Below are 27,919 nucleotides of genomic sequence, written 5' to 3' on the forward strand. Positions count from 1 at the left end.
AGAAATTTTATTGGAAAACCAATTTGATTTTTTTAAACGCTGAATAAATGGTTTTTAAATCAGTATTTGGGTCAAGTTTATGCAGAATTAATTAGCATTACCTCTGCAATAGGATTTAAAATGAGGAAAAGAAAAATGCCTTTCAATGGTCATTCCATTGTGTGCATTCCAAAAGGACCACAGATGCTACAGCACTATGGCCCATAATGCATCTGGAAAAACAGAACAAGATTCAATTTTTTATTTCATAATTTTAATTTTAATCAGTAAGCATATTAATGTCACATATACTTTTTAAAAATATAAATATCTTTAAAAGCTGTGTCTTACAATATGATATTCAAGAACACAGAGCTGATACAGGTTGTAAAAGAAACCACTATGTGTAAGATATTTGAAATCTGATCAGAATACTGTTATGGTCAAAGAAAAACACCTTCTTTTTAATCATTCATATTCAGCAACAATGAAAATGTTCTACATACGCATTGGCTCTGAATAACACATCTCATATCTGTTTCAAACTTGCCATGCTATTACTGTTTTGATGATTACACTGTTCAACACAAAAATGCATCCCACTCAAATTCTCAATAGTATGTCTGATTATGCAGATAACTTCCTAATAATAAAAACTTATTTTAAGACAAGTAGTATGCAAATATATCATGGAATTCAGGCTTGCTGTAATTGGGAGAAAAAGACAAGTGTAAAGAACACTGCACATTTGACATTTGACACCTACTGCATTTCTGTGCACTCATCTTGCATTCCCTTTCTTCTTTGAAGTGCTAGGTTAAAAGTGTATTTACACTAGAAAGTTACTGATAGGCTTAATAATATGAGACAACTATGTGTTTGAGAAAGCAAGACTTTCTGGATAAGAAATCTTCAAATATTTTCTATGTTATATGTTTTTATGACCTTCCTTATAAAAGGGAATGTTTCATGTGCAACACCTGCAGATAGAAATAGATGTACATTTCACTCGAACCCAATCAAATATATCAAATATAAAATACAGACATGAAGCAAACTATGATAGCAGCAGTGATTCTCAGGGCAGCATGTGCAAAATCCAATATTTTGCTATCTATTTATATCACAGTGGTCAGAAAAGAAATGTGCCAAAACTCCCTTTCCCATTCCATTTGAACTGGTTCCCCACAATTGAAACAAACATCTCCTGTGACATTAAGTTGTCATCAGCTTGCGTGATCCCCAGTTCACTCAACCTTTTCTTCTTCATCTGACCCTTCTGTGTGGAGGCAGCAACTAGTTCATTTACAATTTCACAGTTGCCTTCCACTTGCTCAGAAAGATTAGATCTTGCATAAAGCTCCATTTTGCCAGTTGTACATTGAATCAGCTCTTCTAGATCCACCCTTTCCACTGTGTCTGCCTCCTCACTTGTCGGAATTTTAAGTGCTCTATTTTCTGAAGAAACAAACAAATTATAACAAATACAGTAAAATGTACAAAATAACGCAACAAAAAATATATATACTTCTATATTCTAAAAAAATTGTTTTAATGTTTATTTATTATTGAGAGAGAGAGAGAGAGAGAGAGAGAGAGAGCATGAGCAGGGAAGGGGAAGAGAGAGGAGATGCAGAATCCAAAGCAGACTTCCGGCTCCGAGCTGTCAGCACAGAGCCTGACGCAGGACTCGAACTCACAAACCACGAGATCATGACCTGAGCCGAAGTCGGATGCTTAACTGACTGAGCTACCCAGGTGCCCCTATATTTCTATATTCTAATTAAAGCTTTTAAGTTTTTACTGCCAAGGATTCCTGCTATCATCTGACTGGATTCCATGAACTCTTTGCCATAAGTATTTCAATAAGCAGTTGTCTTAGTCTTTGTACCAAGACTTTCTGACCCTCATACAGGATTACCAATTTTGAATTATTTTCTATTTTTATCCTAGAATCTCATTCACTCAACGGACCCTTTCTGGATATTGACTACCTACTATAAGCACGGCGTTAGGAGATAGACACAAAGATTAGTAAGAGTGCCACTATTCCCAAAGGAACTCTCCTTCTAGCAGCTAATGCCAGCATTAGAAGTGAGTGCTTACTGAGGGGCAGAATTCTAGATGGCCCCTATGATGCCCACCCCCCTGGTGTTACTTTCTGGATTGTTAAGTGGCAAAAGGATTTTGCACATGTAATTAAGGTTACTAATCAGCTGACTCTAAGGAAATAATTCAGGTGTCCCTAATCTAATCACTTGGACCTTTTAAAAGTTGGGGTTTTGTTCTGGCTAGATGAAGAAGAGGAAAGTATGAAGAAATTCAAAACATGAGAGATTTGAAGCATGAACAAAATTTGCCTTAAGGAAGTTTCTCTTGAGGAAAGTTGCTGAGATAGAGGAGGTTATGGGGGCAAGGACTGGACAGTGGCCTCTAGAAGCTGAAGCAATCCTCAGGCAATTGTAAAAAAAAAAAAAAAAAAAAAAAAAAAAAAAAAAAAAAAAAAAAAAAAAAAAAAAAAAAATGGAGACCTCAGTCCTACAACCTCAAGGAAATGGATTTTGCCATCAATATGAATGAGCTCAGAAGCAGATTTCCCCCTCAGAGCTCTCAGATCAAAGCCCACTCCCCTTAACTTCACCCTTCTGAGACCCTAGGCACATAATGCAGCCAAGCCCACCTGGACTTCTGACCTACATAACTGTGAGAAGAAAAAGAACTCACAGATAACTAGACTGTATCCTGATGGATGACGAGGACTACTTTCCTCATCCATGCCAATGCATAATCCCTCTCTGACTAAGATTTCACAGTAATCTGGGTCATGGCTTAAAAGTCACAAATTTCCTACTAAGCTCAGTTTTCCTGCCAAGAAAGATAGTTAACAGGGAGGCATTTACTTCTGCCAATAAAAAATAGAGACAAACTCCACAATCCCCTCCAGTAAATGCAGCCTTCAATCTGACACATGCATTTCTCTGCCTCCATCCTTAACAAATGTCAGCAGGAGCTACCATTTCTATCATATGCTCATCTTTATTCTATAAATGCACAGAAAGCCAAGCATGATAAGAAGAGAACCGCAGGACCACAGAAACCACACACCAGGGTTTTGAATGAATAGGTGAACTAGTTGACCTTGAAAGTTTCTTACACCCTGAGAGTCTACAATGTTACAGCCTTCCCAAGTTTCTCTATCTCAGAGTCCAAGCATATGCCAGTTATCTTTGTTAAGGAGAGGAAGACTCAGATCCTTAATAAGAGTTTAATGCTGAAATAAAGTAAACTAGGATCACATTTTTATTTTTAAAAATCACTAAATAAGGGGCGCCTGGGTGGCGCAGTCGGTTAAGCGTCCGGCTTCAGCCAGGTCACGATCTCGCGGTCCGTGAGTTCGAGCCCCGCATCAGGCTCTGGGCTGATGGCTCAGAGCCTGGAGCCTGTTTCCGATTCTGTGTCTCCCTCTCTCTCTGCCCCTCCCCCGTTCATGCTCTGTCTCTCTCTGTCCCCAAAAAAATAAATAAACGTTGAAAAAAAAAAAGTTTTAAAATCACTAAATAAAACATACCTTCAGTTTCATCTTGGACATTTTCTTGCAGGTCAGAGAAGATTGTAGGTTTCACCAAGACAACACCATAACCTTCATTATTATGTATGACATTATTCACCATGGATATTTTGGGAATGTCATAATGCTCATCTAAGAAGTCCTGTGACATTGAAAACAAATGTTTTAAGGAACTGTCACATTCAACACTGCCTCCTTTAAAATTCTTCTCACTGTTTTCAGGCTATTCTAAAAATAAAGTAGAAAGCTATGCTTATTAATATGTTGTAGCACAGTCTGAGCTCTGAATGACACAGCATTCCTCTGTCATTTCTGCAGATCTATAGATAGCAAAGTATTCTCACAAAAGACCCTCAATCACCAACTATTGATATCAAGATGATTGTTAAGATGTATGTACTGTTTGTGCTTTTCAAAACCAAACAATAGAACTCAACTTGGGAATTTAACAAAACACAATTATTTCTTAGATGAAACCATTCTAACCTTTGGAAAGAGGGTGTTTTAGCAGGTACGCTCACCTTAATGAGTATCCCTTCCTTGCAGTGATGGATCCCATTGTCACTCAAGGTGCACTTACTCCCGGGATATATTTCTATACCAGCACCCTACAAGTTACATTTCAAGGTATCACAATCAGTATTTTAAGGCAGGACTACAAGAGAAGATTTAGTACAATCATTTCTTAAACCTTAACACAGTGTAAATATAAAGTGTTTTACATAAAGTTTTATTAGATATTTCTAATCAACATTTCTATTTGCTCCATTTCCAGCAAGTTGTCTATCATTTATCACTTTCAAAAACCACACGCAGAGACACACACAAAACACTGGCTAAGATGATCAACACTTGATTATTGTTCCACTCCCTTTCATTCTGGATAAGTCAGTTTTCTGATTCTGCCAAATAAAAGAAACAAAATATTTAACAATTTTGCACTTATTCAAAATGATCATCCTGAGATACTAAATTAGTTGGAGAATGGTATTTGAGTCTAGTAAAATATTGCAATTTAAGTATAGAAAGAAGACCTGATATTTTTAAAAACACACTAGTTTTAAAACATCCCAACATAACCTAAAAATCACTTCTACGAGCTAAACAATTAATAGCCTCCACTAGTACACACATGTTAAAATTAGCAACCAATTCAAGTGACTCAATAAAACAAAGTAACCAGAAAGATCCATGCATGGCACAATTCTTTCACAGTGTCCCTTGAGAGCACATGGTACCAATCAAGTAACAGTAACAGGAATAATTTACTTCCTAAAACTATACTAAGCACTTTGGGAAGTAAAAATAATTTACTCAAACCTCTATAGTTATTTAAGAAATCATTTTGGGAATAATTTAATATATAATATCATACATGAAGAAGAGCTGCTATTAACCATTTATAAGACACCTACCACATATATGTTGAGTTTTTTTTCTAAGAGTAGTAGTAAACCATGAGAAAATATTTATTATTAATTCCCCTTTTGGGGATACAAGAACACATATGGCTAGATGGCTAATCTAACTCTCTACTAAGTAAAAAAAAATCTTCCAATTGGGCTTTCTTCCCCAGACATGAAGCTGAAGAATCTGGCAATCCATAAACACAAGACACAGACCAGAAAAGCCTTCCAAAAAGCCTGAACTCTCTAGCCAAAGGACCAGGCAGTTTAGAAAGAAGACTTTCAGATAATTATAGCTCTATGCCAGTCAAATGCCACAGACAAAAATAGTGGCCCATCCCCATGTTGGCAAATGCTAAGAGGAGAGAATAGACTTTCACCTTCTCGAGGCTGTAACCAGGCACCCCAACTCTCCCAATGGGGTGGTGACAGAGAAAGCCAAGCAGGAAGCCAGGATTTGCATCCCCACCAGCCGGTAACAAGGCCCTAGCAGCATCGCTGGAGACTACACACTCCCACCCAACAGTCACAAGATGCCACTCCCTCTCACCACTAGAGCAGTATCAGAGCAGGCCTGGTACAAAGTCTGGACTTTCACCATTGCTCAGTGGTAACAAGGCCACTGTCATGGGCCACAGTGTCAGTGGGCACCATGCTGGAAACCAGAATTTCCATCCCCTCCCAGCAGTAACAAAGAGCTATCCCACTGAAACAAGTATCAGTGGAGGCTAAAATGGGGAACCTGGGCTTCTACCTCCTTCCACCAGCAGTACCCTTCATCCCATCCCCTCCTGTAAGGGTGTCACTTAAACTAAAACAGAAGATCCAGACTCTCATAATGTAGTACAAAATGGCCAGGTTTTGATGGAAAATCACCTGTCATACCAAGAACCAGGAAGATGTCAAACTGAATAAGATGGTCAATAGATGCCAAAACCAAGATGTCAAAGATGTTAGAATTAGCTGACAATGATTTTAAAGCATCCACGATAAATAGGCTTTAAGAAGCAATTACGAACATACTTAAATGAAAAATTAAAGGCGCACAAAGAAAGTCTCAGTGAAAAAAACAGAAGATATGAAAGACCAAATGGAAATTTCAGAACTCAAAAATAACTGAAATAAAAAGCTCTGTGGATGGACTCAACAGCAAAAAGGAAAACAAGGAGGAAAGAATCAGTGAACTAGTAAGATAGAACAGTAGAAATTACCCAACCTAAACAACACAGAGAAAATTCACTGAAAAAGAAAAGTGAACAGAGCCTCAGGGACCAATAAGACTATAACAAACTATCAATATCAAGAATGAAATGAGATACCAGCACTGACCCTGCAGACATCAAAAGGTTAAAGACTAAGGGAATACCACAAATAACTATACCTGTAAATTTGACAACTTAGCAGAAGAAATGGTCACCTGTGTCCCCAGGCTGGTGTGAGGCCTAACGGGCTGGGTGGAAGGTGGTACATATAACACATGGTGCTCCAGGAGTCACTGGTGCCACTGCCACCAAACAGGAAAGCCCTTCACCACTGACCTGGCACCCATCCACAGGAGCTCTGTAACCTATCAGCATATCTGTTAACTCACTCAGTATGAAATAGGTCATTTGAACAGCCCTATAACCGTTAAGGAAATTGAATTCATAATTTTAAAATTCCCAAAAAAGAAATCTCCAGGCCCAGATGGTTTCACTGGAAAAATCTACCAAACATTTAAAGAATTAATACAAATTAGTGAAGGGTATACTTCCAAATTCATTTTATGAAGCTAATATTATCCTGATAACAAAACTTACAAAGATAGTGCAAATAAAGAAAACTTCAGACCAATATCTCTCATGAATACACATGTAAAAATTCCTCACAAAAACATTGGCAAATATATTACAGCAATATATTAAAAAATATACACTATGACTAAATTGTGTTTATTCCAGGGGTGCAAAACTGGTTCAAAATTTGAAAATCAATTAATGTAACCCACCATTTTCTTTCTTCCAAAAAGAAAAATCATGTAATCATATGAAATGATTAAGGAAAAACATCTAACAAACATCAACACACAGTGATTACAAAAATTATCACAAAAGAGAAATAGAGAACTTACTCAACTTGATAAAGATTATCTACAAAAAGCCTATAATTAACCTTATACTTAATGGTATAATACTGAATACATTCTCCCTGATATCAAGAACAAGTAAGGATGTCCACCCTCACCACTCTTATTCAGCATAGTGCTGGAAGTTCTAGTCAGTGCCATAAAGCAAATAAAAAAAAAAAAAAAAAAAAAAAAAAAAAAGGAAACAAAACCATACAGATCAGAAGGGAAGAAATAAAACTGTCCCTATTTGCAAATGATATGATAGTCATATAGAAAATCCCAAGCAATCTACAAAAACATTCCTAGAACTAATAAGAAAAGTCAGCAAGGTCACAGGATATGTGACAAACAATAGTCAATTGTATACTAGTAATGAACACATGGACATTGAAATTAAAAATATGAGATGACTTATAATCACTTAAAAATGAAATATTTACATAGAAATCTAAGAAAACACATACAAGACTTGTATTCTAAAAATTATGGAATGCTGATGAAAGAAATCAAAGATGAAAATAAATGGGAGAGAGAGTGTTCACAAGATTGGAAGACTCAACATAAAAAAGATGTCCATCCTCCGCAAATTGATATACAGTTTTATTAGAATTCCTATCAAAATCTCACCAAGATTTTTTGTAGACAGAGACCATATTTTTCTAAAACTTATATTGACAGGCAAAGGAACCAGAATAGTTGAAACCATTTTGGAAAAGACAAAGTGGAAGGAATCACTGTATCAGATTTCAAGACTCAACATACAGTAGCAGATACTGGTGGAGGGACAGGTACACAGATCAGTGGAATGGAATGGAGAACCTAGAAATGGACCTACACAAATTTTCCAGATGATTTTTGACAAAGGTAGAAAACCAATTTATCAAAGGAAGAGCCGCCTTTTCAAGAAATGGTGTGGTTACAACTGGACATCTATGGGCAAAAAAATAAATTAACCTTAATCTAAAACTCATATTTACACCAAAATTTACTCAAAAAATGGATCATGACCTTAAATGTAAAATGTAAACTATGAAATTTTTAGGAAAAAAATAAAAGAAAATCTTTGATATCTAAGGCTGAGCAAAGAGTTCTTGTACTTAACACCAAAAGCACTACCCCACAAAAGGGAAAATCAGTAAATTGGACTTCACTGACACTTAAAGCTTTTCTTTGTAGAAGCCCAAGTGAAGAAAATGAAAAGACAAGCTACAGTTTAGCATACAAATCTGCAAACCAAATACCCACCAGAGGACTAGTATCTAGAATATAAAAAGAACTCTCCAAAATCTACAGTAAAAAAGAACAAATAATCCGATTAGAAAATGGGCAGAAGTCATGAATAGACATTTCACTGAAGAGAAGGATGGCACGTAAGAATATGAAAAAATGTTCAATATCATTAACCACTAGGTAAATGAAAAGTAAAACCACATACCTATCAGAATGGCTAAAATTTAAAAAACCAAATGCTGGTAAGGATATGGAGAAACTATATCACTCAAACACTGCTGATGGGAATGTAAAATGGTGTAACTACTCTGGAAAACAGTTTGGCCATGTCTTTAAAAAAAAAAAAGTAAACATGTAGCTACCATGTGCACTCCTGGGCATTTACGCCAGAGAAATGAAAAGTGCTCACACAGTAACCTGTACACAAATGTTTGCAGCAGCTTTATTTACAATAGCCAAAACCTGGAAAAAACCCAGATATCCTTCAACGGGTAAACAGTTAAACAAACTGGAATATGCTAGAATACTATTCAGCAATAAAAAAAGAACAAACACTTTGCACCTGGAACAACTTGGATGAATCTCCAGAGAACTGTGCTGAGTGAAAAAAGCCAATCCCAGAAGGTTACATTCTGTATGATTATGTTTACGTAACATTCTTGAAGAAATAATAGAAATGGAGAAGAGACTAAAGTTTGCCAGTGATTAAGGAAGAGGTCTGAAGGAGAGGCAAGTGGATGTGGCTATCAAAGGCAACATGCAGGATCCTTGGAGTGATGGAAATACTCGACTGAATCATGTTATCCTGTTGTGCTACAGTTTTCCAAGATGTTACAATTATGGGGAAACTAGTACAGAGTATACATATAGGACCATTCTGTATAATTTCTTACAACAGTACGTTAGCTCAGCAATAATCTCAAAATAAAAAGTCTCATTTAAAAAAAGCAACTCAGGGCGCCTGGGTGGCTCAGTCGATTGGGTGTCCGACTTCGGCTCAGGTCACGATCTCGTGGCCTATGAGTTCAAGCCCTGCATCGGGCTCTGTGCTGGCAGCTCAAAACCTGGAGCCTGCTTCGGAGATTCTGTGTCTCCCTCTCCTTCAGCCCCTCCCCAACTCATGCTCTGTCTCTGTCTCAAAAATAAATAAACATTAAAAAAAATTTTTTTAAAAAGAGCAACTGAGCTTCAATTGCTACAAAACTGTTTGCAAAATTAACAAATGTGAAGGGTCTAAATCTCAAAGTTATCCTAGAGAAACTGTCAGATTTCTTATTTTTCTTCCTTACACAATTGACTGGCTGATTTAGTGTATATAAGTGTCTGAACTTCTTTGAGGAAAGAGAACGGGAGTGTACATCTTTACATCTTGGTCCCACATTTTACTTATTTAGAACTTAAACCTAAACTTCTTTCCCAAAAGATAAGAGATTATCCTACCTTGGCACCATATAAATCTGAGTTCTTCATTAAAAATTCTGCTGATGTTCGCACCGTGACTCCTGTAGTTTCACACTGCAGCACACAGTTTTCCAATGTGGTCTTACCACGATGAATGACTAGAATGAAAACATGCAATCAAATGCTTTAAGTAATGTGTGTTTTCCAATATTAGAAATGGTCTAGAGCTGACATTAGGTGGTCTAAATATTTCACTAGCCACCATGTAAACTTTGTTATTGGAATTACAAATTCATAATTTACAAAACAATGACTAAAATCTAAAAGCAGCATTTTAAAAAAGAATGATCTCAGAAACGTAAAACCAAGTTAAAAAGCACTTTTCATTACCAAAAAAGTATCAGAAAGTAACTTTCATGAGTATCCTGGAAGGGAGAAGAAAAGGAGACCAATTCTAGAAAGGGAATACAGATCCTAGGAAACAAATACCAGCACAATGGGAAAATAGCTGCATTGAGTTTAGGGCTAATTGAAAACGAAAGAACACAGACCACAATATTGGAATGTTTGAAAGAAAAAAATGATCACAAAGAAACCAATATTAAACTAACAAATTTTCAGAATAGACTGAACTATTTTTTACTTTAGAGTAAGCTTCCTAAGTCATCACGTTATGTGTACATAAATAATTAATCAGTCTTCCATATACTCAAGAGTAAGTTTATTAAATTGCATTTTCCAGGGAAAGTAAAGTTTTCCTTCCTGGAACAAAATAATACATGAAATATTCAGATACTTACTCAAGATTCCTTCTACAGCATCATGCTGAATAAATTTTATGCTTGAGATCTTAATATCTGCACCTGTACAATCCACAAAAGTGTCTCCTTTGCCCCTCTTTTCTATCACAATATCATCTGGTAGACCATATCCTAAGGAAGACAGCAAGAGTGTTTAAGATGCTTGAGGGGAAATGTTTAAACACAAAATTGCTACAGTAGATTTCTCTATTTCAAATGACCACAAATGATATTTGAGACCAGTCAACCAAGTTGCATTTAAGTAAAATCTAATTATCTCCTCACATATCTTGTTTAATTTAAACCAGGGTATACAATTTTTAATTATAACAACTCCTCAATTTGCTCCCATTATCAGGAAGACTACCCTATCAACCATCTCAGACCAGGTCAGCACTAAATTTGCTTACAAAACTGCTATATAAAAGTAAATAATCCTAAATACTCACAGCTGGTTCAAAAAGTTTTAAAAATGCATTTAACCCTTAAAAGTTTTTTTCCCCACTCTAAAATCCTATTATTCTAATACAAATTAGGTTTGAAAAATCCTAGGCATTTCTCAAGATTTTTAAATTTTAGTATTCTCTTAAACAGGTTGACTTAGAACCTGACAGATGGACTTAAAACAATTTCAGTTATTGAAAAAACAGGTCTACTCATGAACCAATGAAAAACAATGGAGCTCTACAAATTCCAAACTAATAATGCAGGCCAGACCTCTGAATGGGCTTACAAAACCTGGAGTGTCAGAAAACTAGAGAAGTTGTCTGACTTTCATCATAAAACGGAATCACATAGAAAAAGCTGTAAGAACTAAGTCTCAATGTCTAAGATGAGCCTTTGTTTGAGTAAATGAAAGCAGTCACTACATTAAACAGGCAAAACCAATAGTTTTCTGTACTCAAAGGACACAGACAAGCCTTTGGGGGCACTGAAGAAGAATACAAGAGGACTCCATATTTGGGGGTAATGCCAGTGGTGGACTCTGGATGACTGGATTGTAAGTAATTTCTCTTTCTGATTTCTTTTGTGTCTGCCTGCAGTTGGAACATTTTCTATGATAACCATTATGTTTATCATCAAAAAAATTAAAAACTAAAAAAATTTGCCATATTGAGGAAAAAAATTAAGCTTATTACATTAACAAGCTACATATTCTTAGCAATTTAAAACATAAAACCATCATTTAAGCAAATGTACTAAACAAGAAAGAAAAACCCTACTATAGGTACTGTTAACACCCTGCACATAGTAGGTACTCAATTATATATCTCTTGTGATAAGTGTTAGCTATAGATCAGTCAGATAAGCTATCAGATAAGCCTTAATCTTCTTACTCATAAACAGGTACTCCATATATTCACACTAGATATACCACCTGATTCCCCAAATTCTCAGAAATGCCCCCTGTTAGTAAATCTATAGTCATTTTTACACTTAATCCTCAGATATCTATATGGTTATTTATGACACTTTGGCAATTTCATTATTAATTTCCTCACCAACCTAGGAAGAACTGCTATCTACCATACAATCTATAATATCAGTGCTATTTTCACTATGCTAAAAAATAAAGTGTTTTTATTGCAGTGATTTATCCTGCAGATGTGTTATTTATACACACACATCTATTATATATCAAATATTTGGAGAAGGGAAAGAACAAAAATTACATACATAAAACAAAAAAGGGGGTAAAGTGACGTACTAGTGAACAGCAGGAAATTAAACTCCCAGCCTTGCTTCCATTAAGAAGTTTTGACAAGATAAAGATAAAGAGCATAGCTTAAGCAGTTTGTGAACAGCTGCACAAGTCCCAAAATGATATATGATTTTTTGCATTACAAGCTTTATTGCTAACTTGAAGCTTTTTTGGTAAATAGTTGAACAGGTGCATCTAAATTTAATATGTTATGGAAATACACAGGACCATGAAAAACAACTGTAAAGTAACCTAAATTTAGGAATCACTCTAAATGTACAATAAGATTATGACAGCCTAAAAAGTTATTTTTAATAGAATCTTTCAACATTAATGTTCTCATAAGTATACTTTGGTCAAGATACGAAGTAGAATTTGACATTCAGCAAGTTTAAAGAATGAATAAGATAAAGATTTTTGGTCCACTTTCAAGTTGGACCTGCACCTATGCAGAAATATGTTAAATTTAAAACAAAAACCATGCATCAACACATCCATAACATATAAGAAATGAAGAGTAGGCAGGAAATAAAAAATACTAAACCTTAAAAAATATTCCTAGGGAAAATTTTTATTCTAGAAATGAAATTTCCTTTCCATAAACCACCTACATTCTGGAAAATATGCTTCTTCGTAATGGTCTTTTTTTCTCTATGTGCTTGTTTTCCCAACACATACAATGCCACAAAAAAATCATACCTCAAGTTGCTCAAACACTGAGTCAATGTCCCACACACTTTAAATATATATATATGTATATATGTACATATATGTATATACATATACTTCTTTTTTTTTTTTTTTGAGAGACAGAGAGAGAGGACACATGTGGCAGGGGGGCACACGTGGGAAAAGGGCAGAGGGAGAGAGAGAATCTTAAGCAGCCAGCACAGAGCCAAGGCAGGGCTCAATCTCACAACTGTGAAGTCATGACTTGAGCCAAAATCAGGAGTTAGTAGCTTAACCAACTGAACCACCCAGGCTCTCCTAAATACTCAAAATATTTTAAGGAAATTCATTTGAAATCAAATAGAATTAATCATATTCTTGGAGTTTCAACAAGATCAGTGATTTTCTGTTTTCTTAAGCATTATCATGCCAGAGAGTTTGGTCGCATGATATTCCGGACTCACCTTCCAACTCAATGGAGTCAGCAATGGCGAATGTGCCATGTACCATGTAATGGCCAGGACAAACAATCACAGTGTCACCTTCATAGCAGGCATTTATAGCAGACAATGGATCACTATGGAACTAGAAAACAACAACATATTGCAAATATACACCCCCAAAAGCAGCCTACATATCACTCCAGGTACTCTCATGTTTCACTTTCAAAGTGCCAAAACCACATACTTAAAAAAAATATCTCCTCAGCTACTGCACTGAACCCAACACGTGCTTGGTAAGTGACTAATGCTTATGAAAGGCAGGGCTCTCACTACTACCCATTTCACAAAAAATCAACTCTGGGAAGCTCCTATAAACGCTTTGTAGAATTCAGGAAAACCTGGCCTGAATTAGAAGAAAAAAAGCCACCTGCAGCAAAAAAACTCCTTTTACCTGAATTTCTGTTTCTTCCTTACAAGGCTCCTGACAAAGCCTGTCCCTGAGCAGAGACCGCAGCAGACCAGTCATCATGGTGGAGGAGACCACATGCGTGACCTTCTGACCATTTGGACGAATGCCCTTTGCTTGGATATTCGAATTCTTCTGATAACCAAACACGTATCTTAGAGAAACCAACAGACCTATCAGTTCTCAGTAAGATAGCTGGTTAGAAAAGATGCCAACTAGCTAAGAATAACAAAGACACACATACCTCAACAATGGATTCTCAATGAGTTTTAGCTTTTGTTTCAACTGTTCCATCTCTGAATATAATTTTAACCCTTCAACCATGGAGATGTTTTCCTGCTCGGAATCGGAGTTACAATTTGACAAACTGCTTCTCAGATTTAAAAATTTCCTGTAACTGTCCTCACATTGGGACAACAGATTGCGGTAATCAACAATAAGTCCTGAAGGAACTCGATCTTCAAGGATGTCATAATGCCTGCAAGTTTAAAAGCAAATTGAAATACACTGCCTTTCTGATATATTTTCCTATCATTAAAACAGCCCATTTAGTCCTTAAAGACCAGGAAGAAAAGCATTTTATAATACATAACTCAGTACATGTTAAGTCTTTCTGAATAGCACTCTATTATAAGTGGAAGCTATTGAAAGTTTTAAGGATCACTTTATTAAAGTCACTAGCTTTTCTTGCTTTGGGGAGTTGCTGGGTTTTATTCTTAGATCCAAGCATTTGTTATTTACAAACACTGAAAGTCCATGTTTCACAATTTGTAATCATTATTTAATAAAAATCATTTTCTCATATATTAGATTCAAAATCTTAAGTGAATGTCAGAGGGCAATCTGGGAGTGTGGATGGGAAGGGAAGTATCTCAAGTAGTTTCATAACAATGTCGAAGATGACCATATTTATAAGATTGAAAAATAAAAATGATTCAAGTCATCTAGTCCTTCCTCACATTTAAAGCCCTACAGCAAAAAATTATGCTGAATATTCCCTTAGGAAGATTATAACAGTATTTCAAAAACATAAGCCTTTGAGATTCTCAGAAAAAAATATAAAGCTGCCATTACTAAACTAGAGAGTGATTGAAACAAAATAACCTTGTACTGGACAACCTTACTGGTACTTAAAATTTATTATTAGTTTGTATATCTTCACATATATAGACAGAACAAAAAGTATTTCTAGATGCAATAAAATAATTTATGAATGTACAATCAAGTTAATGGACATGAAATTAATGGATTTGAAAATAAACTGCAATTTTATTGTCATTACCTAGTGTTTTAAAATAATTGCTTTATTTCTCACTTAAAAGTATATTGACTAGCTATGCCTGAGGCTAGAGTTTTTCAACCTTGGCTGCATATTAGAATCACTGGGGAGCTTTTAAAAATACAAATGCTCAGGTCCCCATTCAGACCAATTAAACTGGTCTCCAGAAGTAGAGAGGTTTTGTTTTTTTTTAAAGTTCCTTGGGGATTCTAATGTGCAGTCAAGGTTGAAAACTATTGCCTTAGATGATGTTTTCCTAACTTACTCATGCTCTAAATAAGATAGGGGGGGAAAACAGAACCACATCCTAAACAAATTTACATGAAATTACAGTTAACATTCAAACAGTACTTAAAATGAAAAAAAAAATAATTTTTTCCACTTTTCAAGTAAATGAATTAGGTGAAGCTTGAAAAGCAAGGATTTTGTCTGCTTTGGTTAATCCATACTCATTTAAAGATATTCTAGAAATCCACTTTGCAAACAAAAAATTGGGAACTAAACCACTGACTGCTTGATCAGGTCTATTAAGTTATGAAGATTAAGACTCAAATTTTAAAATAAATTTCTTAGCATTTCCAATATCCATGCCAATCAGCTATGTCTTCTCATTAAAGTGATACTTTGTGGTCTGGAAGCAATGAACCAACATCTGTGTCTCAGACCCATAAGCTTTGAAGTACAGCGTTTTGAATTAAAAAGGAAAAATATTTACCTCACAGTGCAAAATCAAGACAGTATGGTTTGATTCCCTTTAAATCCTGCATGTTCATAACGCTACTCCTCTCTTTGCCCAGGGACCTTTTTAAAGAGTCTGCCTACATTTGATAACATTCCAGTTTCCCCATCAAGTACCATAGTTTTCTTCTCCATAACTTAAAACAATTCCTCCCTTACACTTTCTTATCTGCCAGGGATGTAAAAGGTAAATATGTAAATCATCTCTTGTTGTTTGAACATGTAAAGCTGTCAAATCAGAATACAGTCTTTTCCAAGTAAAGATCAAATTTGCTAGATACACATTATTCACCTACCATTACATTTCATTCACTTCAGTCAAAACCAATCATTGCTCTCTAAGAGCAAGCATAACAAAACTAGAAAATATGCAAGCTTATTGAAATTCTGGCATTTTATTGAATACGTTATGGGAAAATAGGAAATGCATGATGGAAAAACTGGAAAGGCTAAATAGAAATCACACATAATTCTTAACCAGGAGGAACCATTAACCATACTTTTCACATGTTTTTTACTTATTATTTACTATGTAAATCAAGAGAAATTTACCAAATCTATTTGGGTTCCACGAAAATGTAAAGGGGGGCTCCTGGGTGGCGCAGTCGGTTGGGCGTCCGACTTCAGCCAGGTCACGATCTCGCGGTCAGTCCGTGAGTTCGAGCCCCGCCCCGCGTCAGGCTCTGGGCTGATGGCTCAGAGCCTGGAGCCTGTTTCCGATTCTGTGTCTCCCTCTCTCTCTGCCCCTACCCCGTTCATGCTGTCTCTCTCTGTCCCAAAAATAAATAAATTAAAAAAAAAAAAAAAAAAAAGTAAAGGGTTACTGCCTTACCTTATGTAGCAAAATCATCTTTCACACAGGGAAAAAAAATCACCTTCTATAATTTTTTTTTTTTTAGTGCAAGTTCTAATTTTATTCTTACTGCAGCACTGCCTATTAAATTACCACTCATGAATACAAGAAAATTACTTGGTCTTAGAGTACCATCTAGTGGAAATCCGAATACTATGTGGGTTGCATAGTTAAGTTACATTTTTTGTAATGTGTTTTTCCCTATAAAAATATGACAATTCTTCTTCTTCTTAGAAGATTGTGTTTCAGTAATTAGTATATTTTTATGCACCACCAATATTAATTGTTTAGTATTTTTATCTATTTGTCAAATAAGATTTAAGGACAAGAACTTGACAAAACATCCTGAGATAATTCTGTTAGTTTAGCCCAGTGTCTTTTACTACAGGAACTTAGAATAAAGCCAAATATTTTTAAAAGTACTCTTTTAAAAAATTAAAGCAAAAGAAATATCTTATAATTCAACTAACTTCTCTATTTCTCAAATAATTGTCTTTGAATTTAACACAGGGTTTCTTTTAAACACATTAGCTCAAACTGAGTTTTATTCAGACTTACAAAACAGTGAGCTGTTTAATTTCAGTGTCCCTGAACTCAGCTTTTAGACTCAAGTGTATAAACACTAAAAATAGGTTTCTCTGCATTCGTACAGGTTTCATTTAATAACTCGTCAATGGGTTATCCTATTTGTATAGCAGCCTGCTTCTGTGTGTGGGCCCTTGGAGTAACATACACCAGACAGGTAAAATAAACCATGGACAGCTCTTTTTCCAACATGGACAAGGTCACTAGCAAATACTTACAATCTCAATCGAGGTTCAACACATCTGACAAAATAATCATACTCATCCTCCTCTTCTTCATCCCAGCTCCTCCAAATGTTTTGATAGAAAAATCTGAAAAGGAAACTCATATCATTCAAATTAATCACTGGCTCAGTGTTAGAGTTTTGGAGAGTGCAAGCTAAAGAGTAAATCACAACAACTGTATCAGTGATGATAGAGAATGCTGCATAAATGCTAGACTTGATAGTTTTGAGTCATACAAGAACTTTTTTAGATTGACTAAAGAAGAAGTTTTCTACAACACTGTTTCCATTACCACCTCTTTTTAATCAGAAGAACTATTTATTGACCATCTGTAATTGGGTAGATGGTAGTGTCATTTGTTAAGATAGGAAAGACTGGGAGAGAAAAAGGTTTGGGGTTGAAAACAGTTTGAACTGAGATGCCTATGTGACCTCCAAGTGGATGATGTCAAGAGCGAATATGAATATATATGCCCAAAGCCCAAGGGAAATATCAGAGCTAAAGACATAAATCTAGGAGTTGTCAGCATATTGATGACATTAAAGCAACAGATGAGATCATCTAGGGAAATAATATAAAACAGCAGTTCTCAAACCTGATTCTGCATGTTAGAGTTCCCCAGGAAGCTTTTAAAAATTGATTCCCAAACCTATCCCAGACCGATAAATCAGAACCTTTGCAAAAGGCAGGAGGGGGACAGGGGTTGGGTGCAAGATACATATTTTTTTAACCCCTCCCCCCCCCCCAAGCGATTGGACAAATTTTTATTATGGAAAATTTCAAACATCCACAAGAGCAAGTAGTATCATGAACACCGTTTATGCATTAACCAGCTTCAACAATTATCAATGCATAGGCTATTTTATTTCATCTCTACCCTACCCACTTACTTCTCTGCTCCCCACCCCCACCATCTCAACACTGGATTTACTTTAAAGCAAATGTCAAACATACAACATTCACAAATTTTAGCATATAGCTCTAAAATAAATCTTTACACCAAGAAAGTGTTATAATTTCTTAATATCCAAATATCCAGTCAGTATTGAATTTTCCCTATCTGTCTCTTCTGCTATTGTTGCTGTTATTGTTTTATCATTGGCTTGTTCAAATCAGGATCCAAACAAGGGTCAGCTATTGCATTTAATTAAATCACAGTTATTCTATAGATTATCCCTCCCTCCTTTTCTCTTTGCAATTTATTTAAGTTTCCCACACTCTGAATTTTATTGATTGCATCCCCATGGGGTCATTTAACATGTTCTTCCGCTTCTTTTACTTCTGGTAAACAGAAAGTAAGATCTAAAGACTTGATCAGCTTTGGGAAAGATGTTTTGGCAAGGATACTTAAAGACAGACACAATGTACTTCCATCAGGAAGCATAAGATACCTGGTCATCTCTTCTGATGATGAGGTTAAGAATGACCAGTGGATTCAGGTGTTGTCAACCTGATCCATCTACTACAGAGTTCCCCATCAGTTTTTCACCAATGGTTGTAGCAGCCAACCACAATTATTGCCTAGAACCTTTATTTTATTACAAGTTGCAAAATAGTGATATTCTGATCCTATCATTCTTTCTTCATGTATTAGTTGGCCTACTCCTATAAAACACAATCCCCAGGGGCACCTGGAGGATCAGTCAGTTGAACGTCTGACTTTGGCTCAGGTCATGATCTTGCAGTTCATGAGTTCAAGCCCCACATTGGGCTTGCTGCTGTCAGCCTGTCAGTGCAGAGCCCACTTCAGATCCTCTGTACCCCCTCTCTGCCCCTCCTCTGCTTGCGCTCTCCCCAAAATAAATATTTAAAAAAACAAAAACAAAAGCAATTCCCAGGTAATTCTAATGTGCTTCCAAGGCTGATTAAAGAGAGAGAAGGGTAGATAGTCTAGGACCGATCCCTAGGTAACTCCAACATTTTAAAGTTTTGAGCAAGAGAGGAAGAGCCAAGATGACTAAGAAGCTGGAAGAGTGTGTGTTAGGAAGATGGGAGTGATCAAATAACTAGAATGTGACCAAGAGGGAAAGCAAGATGAGATCAGAAAAGAGATGACTGGGAAGGAGAACATGGAGGACTTTGGTGACCTTAAGCACAATTTCAGTGGTGCTGTGGGGCAGAAGCATTACTGGAATGCCAGGAGGTGCAGACTGTGACTACACAGAATTCTGTCAAGAAGTTCTGCTGTGAGGGCACGTGGGTGGCACCTGGGTTAAGCAATCGACTTCGACTCAGGTTATAATCTCACAGTTCATGAGTCGAGACCCACATCAGGCTCTGTGCTGACCACTCACAGCCTGGAGTCTGCTTCAGGTTCTGTGTCTCCCTCTGTCTCTGCCCCTCCCTCACTAGTGCTCTATCTCTCAAAAATAAATAAGCATTAAAAAGATAAAAATAAATAAAAAAAAAGTTCTGCTATGAAAAGGAAGGAGCAGTGAAAATAAAGCCATCTCTTAATTCTTGTAGATTGGACTGCCGGTCTCTTCACCCTCTAGTCATCTCAAAAAAAAAAAAAAAAAGAACCTGAGCATGTGTTTACTCAGTTAAAAAACTCTGCTGGCTGCTGCCCTCACAACGAAGTTCAAATTCCTGAGCTTGGCGGTATTACTTGGATTCACAATCTGGCTACAGAGCACCTCTCTTGTCAGACCTCCTGCATGCAAACTCCCATTTCACAAGGTCTTTCAAACTTCCATGTGAAATGCTGGTCAGGCTGTCCACCTTCTCCACCTGGTGAACTTATATTTACATTTCGAGACTTAGCTCAAGTATTATCCTCACCAGTACCATACTGGGCATTCACACACATCACTCACATCTGCACCTCCTCCAGTGTTTATTCTCTCAGGACCAAAACCTTAACTTCTGGCTTATCCACTCATATCTCCTCATCCCCCACATCTACTCGGCCACCAAGTCCCAGCCATCCTACCTTCTCAGTAAGCTTCTATGTGTCCTCTCCACACCCCACTCTAGCCCACTCTCTTGCCCGATCTTCTTATTCCATCTCCCTCCATTTGTTTTTCACACAGCAGCCAGAACAAATCTTTTAAAACACAAAGCTGATCCTATTCACCCTTGAATAAAAACCTTTTTCAGTGCTTCCGCAGTGCTTTTACAGATAAAATGATTAATTGGCCGATGAAGTCCCACATCTTCTGACTCCTGACAACCTCTAAGCTAGTTTCATAAGTCTTCCCCATTACTGTCTGTGTTCCAGCTATAATGGCCTTCCAGTTCCTTAAATTCACTCAGCTCCTGAACCTGTTCCCTCCCCACCCTTGCCACACCCCTTTCACGTAGCCAACCCTTCAGACCCAAGTTCAAATGTCATTTCCTCAGGAAACAACCATGTAACAGCCACCTGACCTAGTCTTAGAACACTCTAATTCTTCATTGCACTCACTGCAGTTTCCAATCACATTTATACCTTCATGTGATTAAGATTCATCTCCCACCTTTAGAATGAAGCCTGCTGGTGGTGGTGATTGTGTCTGTTTCATGCACCAATCAAATCAGGACCCAGCACTTGAATACTCATTGAATAAAAAACAAACGAGAACCCTCATAACTTTTCTGGGCATTGACCAGAATCTGAGTCCTCAAAATGAAGAATAAATTTAGCCAGGCTCACCTTCAAATACCATTACTAATTCCAGATACTTGTCTTTCTACCAACTTCAATACCCATAAAGCTTCATTCCCTGATTCCTAATTTCCTAAACTCATCAATTATCCCTTTACCTTCAAAGGCTTCAGTTGACAGATTTTTTTCAAGTGAGAGAAACTGGTTCTGAACAGAAGCCAGTTCTTTAGATTTATATTGCTTGGCCAAATACTGAATATCTAGGGTTAAAAGTTCTTGTGTACAATTAGAAATTTTCCATAAGATCTTGGAAGCTGGGCCTGAAACACTCTGCTTCTTTGTGGAACATCGAAATTAACCTCAGCAAAACCAGGTTAACTCACTAATGGCATAAAAAGTGAAAACTACAAGACACTATGCTACTATAATCCAGTCTCCCAGCTCCTAGAGGAATAGAAGTCCATTTTTAAATAATCAAAAGTCAGCCTTCCTTAGTGAATATACTTATAATAAAGAAGATTCAAAAGAACTATCTGTATCAGGAACTATCTGACAAAAGATTTATCTGATGATGGTTAACAGAAAGGAGGTGAATGAGGGGATGGGTGAAATAGGTGATGGAGATTAAGGAGAGCACTTTTGATGGGCATTGGGTGATAAATGGAACTGCTGAATCACTATAAGTATCCCCTAAGTATCCTGGAAGCGGCCTGAGAAAACATCTTTGGTCAGATACATTCTTGGGAAAAAAAGTGTGTCTTATTGGTGTAGAAGACATAGTGTACCACCTCCTTCACTTTCTTTCCTTTCTTCATATTCAAGTACTTTAATCATAAGCCTTAGCCTCCAGAACTTTTAAGAGTTTCTAAACATATACAAACCAAACGAAGAATCCCATATCTTTTGTTAACATTTGAGGACACTGAATGAAGGCCATACAGGAATTCTTTGGGGTTTTTTTTCAACTTTTCTATAAGTCTGAAATTATCTCAAAATGAAAACTTAAAATCTTTTTTAAATTTTTTTTAATTTAAAAAAGATTTCCCTATCTTTGAACATTTTAAAATACTTCAATGACCAACTTTATAGTTTGAGTTTTAAATCTAGGTATATAATGCAGACCAGAATTACTGCATTTCATCCAGTCTCGGGCCACAAGGTTATTTTTATCAACTCTCTTCCTACCTGACATGTTCAACTGCAAGAGCTGTCTGGTCAAATACTCCAGAATCATCAAACACCACCCACAGCTCTTGCAGGGGCAACCGATGTTCCTTCAGATCAAGGAGCTCATTCATACAATCCAAGGTAAAAGTGCTCACTTGAGATTCACAGAGGTACGGGTTGGCAAGCCTCACTACTGCCTTCAAGGCTGCAAAGTCCACATCTGTGACCTGAAATTTAAAATATTACTTACATGGAAATAAAAATTAAGACAAATATAAAACACTACTTATAGCCTGATTTTTTAAAGCATGAAATGGGAGCACAGAGCCTTCTTCCATAATATAAAAAAAACAAGAAGGGCCTGGTTCTTACCCATATGGAGCTTACATTGTAATTGAGAATTGAGAAGACAAACAAGACTGTGATAAGCATTTGACAAAGCGTAACTAGCAGGGGTGATGGTCTGGTTTTGCTGGGATGGTAGGGAAAAGTATAGGATGAAAGGGAAGCAGCCATCTGAAGATCAGGCAGGTGAAAAAGCCCTGTGGCAGACTGGCTGCTGGAGCAGGAGAAAGGCAGTGTTTCTTGCTGGAACCAAAGGGAAGAAATGGGCAAGGGAAGGGGCAGCAGTAGATGAAGTGAGAGAGAGGGGCAAGGAGATCAGGACAGAAAGGGCATTGGAAGGAACTTGGGTTTTGTGTTCTCTAGATAAAGAGAAACCACAAAGCCAACACCAAGGCTTTAGTAAATGCAATGCATTAGAGGTTTTAAGCAGAGGAATGGCACATTTCTCTTTTAAAACAATGACTCTGATAACTTTCAGAGAATAAGTCAGGGTAGAGGTGGGAGATTGAACATGGACAGAAGACATGGATTGTAACGACACTATCATAATCAAATTAATAGGCCTTTACTGCAACCAAAGATATTAGCATAACCCAAAATTGAAAAGTCCCCAGGAACAGCTGCCACCTACTGCCTCATACATAATCACTGCAGAAAGTGATGTCATTTTAAAAAGGAGCTGCAGCAACAACTTGTATTCTTACTCCCTGGTTTAACATTTTAGTTTAACAGGGTTTTTTGTGGTCTAGTTAACAAACACTGAGAAAAATTCACAGCTGTAATTAGAGTGCAAATTTAGTGTAAAAGGCCCAGTCAGCTGAAAAATAAGATTGTTTTTACTTTTGACAATGGGACACATTATCAAGAGATTAACCACATATCTACAAATTTGTTAGGCAAAAAAATAGGCCAGTTTTTAAATGCCTGTTGGGTTTGAGCTACTTAATGGGCTACAACTAAGAAGGTAAAAAATTAATTGAAACTCAGTTGACTTCATAATGCGGCCTCTTTATTTCTTAAATGGTCTCAAATACCTCCTCCACTTCATAGATTTATAAACCATTTCCCCTTGTCAAAGGACACTGAAACTTACACCACCTCAATTCCCTGGTAACTCCTCCTTGGCTGCCTTTAAAATTTGCGGAACATTCCATACACCATGACAATTAGATGTGAAAAACATGCTATTTTCAATCAGCTCATAAACTTTAATTAAAAATAAGCACTTTGGCTGTAACAGTCTGAAGGAAAGTGCTTTTAGCAAGAGACAAATGCCTTAACAACAGAATTAAATTTACCTCAACCAGCACCTCAAACACATTAGTGTGCCAGACTGCCCGCCATCCAGATGGTTCAAGGACCTTCTCCAAGAACTCAGCTGTGAATTCTCTTACTTCAGAGGCCTTGCAGTCAGCTACAAACAAATTAAACACAATAAGAATTGAGACTGCATAAAGCAGAGAAAAGTTAACAAATCTACTTAAATCCACTTTCTCAGAATCAACTGGCAAGTCTGGGGGACTGAGATAAACAATCTACGTGTAAACTGAAAAGATAAAAGCAGTAAAAAAGAAAAAAAAAAACCCTACTTACCTAAAATGTAATCTTGATAAGCTCTGAATCGCTCATAGAACAAAAGTTGACTTGTCTGGAATATTTCTGGGAAATGAGTCTTTCCTTCAGGCACAAAACTTTGTAAACTAGTACCCCGCTTATCATGATTGCTACAATCACTGCATGAATCTTCATCTTGGAACAGAGCTACAAGAACAATGAAAATAAGCAGGCTTAGAAACTCCAAACAAAATATAAACAAGGATTTGGGAGCAATGCTTTATTTACCTTTATCACTGTCATAAGAAACCAGTTTTCCAAACTTGAAAATATCACAAAAACCAAGTTCTACTTTGAAACAGTAAGAACTTAAAATGTTTCATAGGTTAGGTCTTTGTTGTTCTGTGAAGTTTTTCAAAGAGGCAGAGGAAAAGGGTTGTTTTTGATTCACTGTAAGTTACCAAAATCTCCTTTAAAGAATAAAGCTGTGATTCTTACTGTAGCTAGCAACTTATAATAATGGTCAAATATCTTACAGTATTTTTTCCCCAAAACAATTCCATAAAGTTTCATTAAAGTTAGGAGCTGCTTTCCTATAGTCCTTCTCAAAATAAGTTGAAGCCTTTCTTTATTTTCTTCAATATCAGTCTGTCAATGGCCCCTCAATAAACAAGGATGAGAAATTCTTAATAATGCATAAGGTTTACTTCGCTAAAGCTACTAGGTTCCTCCTCACTAATTTCAGTAACTATGTCTAAGGAAAAGATTAGAAAATGCTAATCACATTAGGTTTGGGCTGTATGTAATTATGTTTTATAAGGCATGATTTGGCCAGTGGCATATCTAATCCTGTGTAATGCGATGTTTTTAATAGACAAAATGGCTACTAAATAAACAATGCAGAGGGTAGCATTCAAGCTGGCAAAATAATTTCCATAGGTTATCTGAGACTGTTATTAACAGCAATCTTCCCACCCCACCCCCCAGCTCCATGTATTTGCTCCTTGCTTTGACTTCTTTGCTTCTGTTCAGGCCACCAGAGCTACTTGACCTCACAAATGACCCACAGTGTACTCAGAGGTCTACTGCTCACAAATGCCAATGCACATGAAACTAAAAGGGCATCAATACCTCACTAGCTGTGGGGCAATCTCTCTGTGCATCAATTTCCTCTCCTATAAAGGAAAGGTGAAAATAGCATGCTTATTTCAATTAAGGTAATTAAATTATTTATTAATCACAACAGTAATATATAAATAGTATATATAAATGTTAAAGAAATAATACCTTTGCCTCACACCCATTAGGATGGCAATTATCAAAAAACAACAAGAAAAACTATCAGGGAAACAAGTGTTAGTGAGGATATGGAGAAGGAGGAACTCTTGTAAACTGTTGTAGGCATGTAAAATGGTACGGCTGCTATGGAGAACAGTATGGTGGTCCCCCAAAACCCTAAAAATGGAATTACCTTATGACCCAGCAATTTGACTTCTGAGTATATATCCAAAAGAACTGAAAGCAGGACCTCCAAAAGATATTTGTATACCCATGTTCATAGCAGCATTATTCACAATAGCTAAAAGGTGGGAGCAATCCAAGTGTCCATCAATGGATGAATGGAAGGAAACGAATGAAAAAGGAAGGAAATGCTGACATCTGCTACACCATGGATGAACCGTGAGGACATGATGCTAAATGAAATAAGCCAGTAACAGGAAGAGAAATACTGTATGATTTCACTGATAATGAGGTACTTAGTCAAAATCATAAAGACAGAAAGTATAATGATCATAGCCAGGGGATGAGGGAGAGGAGGATGGGAAATTATTATTCAATAGGAATAGAGTTTCAGTTTAGAAGATAACAGTTATGGGAATGGACGGTGGTGATGGCTGCATAACAGTCTGAATATATTTAATAACACTGAACTGTACAATTAAAAATTAAGACAGTAAACTTTGTTTTATGTGTATTTTAACACAATACAAAAAAGCAAAGGATACCTTACTTCAGCACAATTCTTTACCGCCACTTTGAAAGCATTACTTTTCACACATTATTTCACTTAATCTTCAACATTCTATTAAGACCATTGGCTCTGTTTTCCAGAAAAGAAAACTGAGGCCAAGTGACTTTTGCCAGGTCACAAGAGGGATTACTAGTGGAATTAAGTCATACACGTTTTCTCACTTTGCCAAGTCTCTTTCCACTACACAATCCAACTGCAAATGTTAAAGGAAAATTCTGAACAGCTTAAAAATATCAGGACAAATAATAATAACGGAAATCTCCACAAAGAGGTAGACAGGACTGAGAATTACACTTCGGTTCTATTTTTAGACTGTCCCATATTGGCTCCCCTAACTTTGGGCGTGTCACCTACTCTCGGTGCGCAGGGCTACCCAGGCCAAGGGTTCAAGTTTCTTATCTTTCAGTTAAGGGAGAATGGTTCATGATCTACCTTGAGCTGGAGATGAAAAATAGGAGACGTCTCTCCACAGGTGAACACGCACAAAGCACCCGGAAGCCCACCCAGATATCCAGGTTGGAAATTCCTGGCCAGGCTCAACTCCCTCCAGTCTCGCGGAAGCTGAAGCCAGATGGGGCGGGGAGAAGGGGAGATGCCTCCCGACTTTGGCGTCCTGAGGGGCGGTCGGAGCCTCGCACTGTCACCACCGCCACTCTGGAGAGCTGGGTCCGGAAGCCCAAATAAGACCCAGGCGCCCTTTGAAAGTCCCGACGCCCCCAGGACCCCGCGGAAAGGGTCCGCCGCTAGAAGGCGGCTCCTCGGGCCCGGCATAACGGGTGCTCACCTTTCTCCAGAGGCGCTGTCGACTCCTCGACCGCCCAGCCCGTGCGCTCCGGCTGGGGAACCATCGCCTGCGACCCCAGCCCGCCAGCCGCCAGCAACCCGTCAGCCATTTCAAATTTCCGCGGGCTGCCGCCTAGCCCAGTAACAGAATGACGCAGGCGTTTCTGATTGGATAGTGGGCCGAGGCTCTTGGGCCAATTAAAGGAAGGCTTACGTAGCCCCATTTCCGAACAAGCTCCGCCCCCTCCAGCTTCCACTTACCCCGGAAACAGCGCCTTTGCGCCACCTACTGGGCGAGCGGACTGCTGTTCTTGTCCAAACTCGGTCTTTTGTTTACTGGGACAAAATTTAACTGGATCATAATTCGGGAAGATTTCCGAAACACTAACAAGCAATGCCTGGAAATGGGTATTAGAAAATGCACTGAATTGGGGATCAAAAAGCAGTATGTAGACTTGTTTTTGCCATTACTTGTGGTATTACCTTGAGCAAGTCACTTCACCTCTAAGGGCATCCTCAGTTGTAATAGTGTATCGGTCTAGGTGGCTGCGAACCTTTCACCACGACAAATCAGCCTCATTATCTCTCAACCCCTCCCCTCACCTCTCTCATTTACTATGTACACACAACACGCTCATGCACACACGCAATATTTTCAAAGAATGTCAAATTAAGTTTAGTAAGTAAAAGCATGTTTTACCCATATTTATTAATGAAAGGCAACTGTAATCTCCAATAATAACAGCTAACATTCATTAAGTATTGTGTGCAAGACACCCTCCTGCATGCTTTACCTTCACTCTTTTCTTTTTCCAGTTTTATTGAGAAATAATTGACCTACATCACTCTGTAAGTTTAAGGCACACAGAGTAACAACTTGATTTACATATATTGTGAAATGATTACCCCAGTAGGTCCAGCTAACATCCATCTTCAAATATAGATACAATAAAAATAAAAGAAGAAAAGAATAAAGGCAAAACATTTTTTTCTCCTTGTGAT

At 37.2% G+C, this 27,919-nt stretch overlaps 1 protein-coding gene across 1 annotated transcript; it reads right to left on the reverse strand.

The window, feature by feature from the left end:
* Window positions 1-236: 236 nt before the first annotated feature.
* Window positions 237-27,072, reverse strand: SHCBP1 (SHC binding and spindle associated 1). Its single transcript, XM_003998003.5, has 13 exons — window positions 26,919-27,072; window positions 24,142-24,309; window positions 23,847-23,962; window positions 22,222-22,430; window positions 17,445-17,537; window positions 14,016-14,249; window positions 13,757-13,925; window positions 13,327-13,447; window positions 10,492-10,623; window positions 9,731-9,849; window positions 4,069-4,155; window positions 3,548-3,689; window positions 237-1,437 (listed from the first exon to the last, which is right to left on the reverse strand). The coding sequence occupies exons 1-13, from the start codon at window positions 27,025-27,027 to the stop codon at window positions 1,112-1,114; spliced, it is 2,025 nt and encodes a 674-aa protein (XP_003998052.2). The 5' UTR covers window positions 27,028-27,072; the 3' UTR covers window positions 237-1,111.
* Window positions 27,073-27,919: the final 847 nt, after the last annotated feature.

The sequence above is a fragment of the Felis catus genome, chromosome E2 (genome assembly GCF_018350175.1).
Source record: "Felis catus isolate Fca126 chromosome E2, F.catus_Fca126_mat1.0, whole genome shotgun sequence".
Classification (NCBI taxonomy): domain Eukaryota; kingdom Metazoa; phylum Chordata; class Mammalia; order Carnivora; family Felidae; genus Felis; species Felis catus.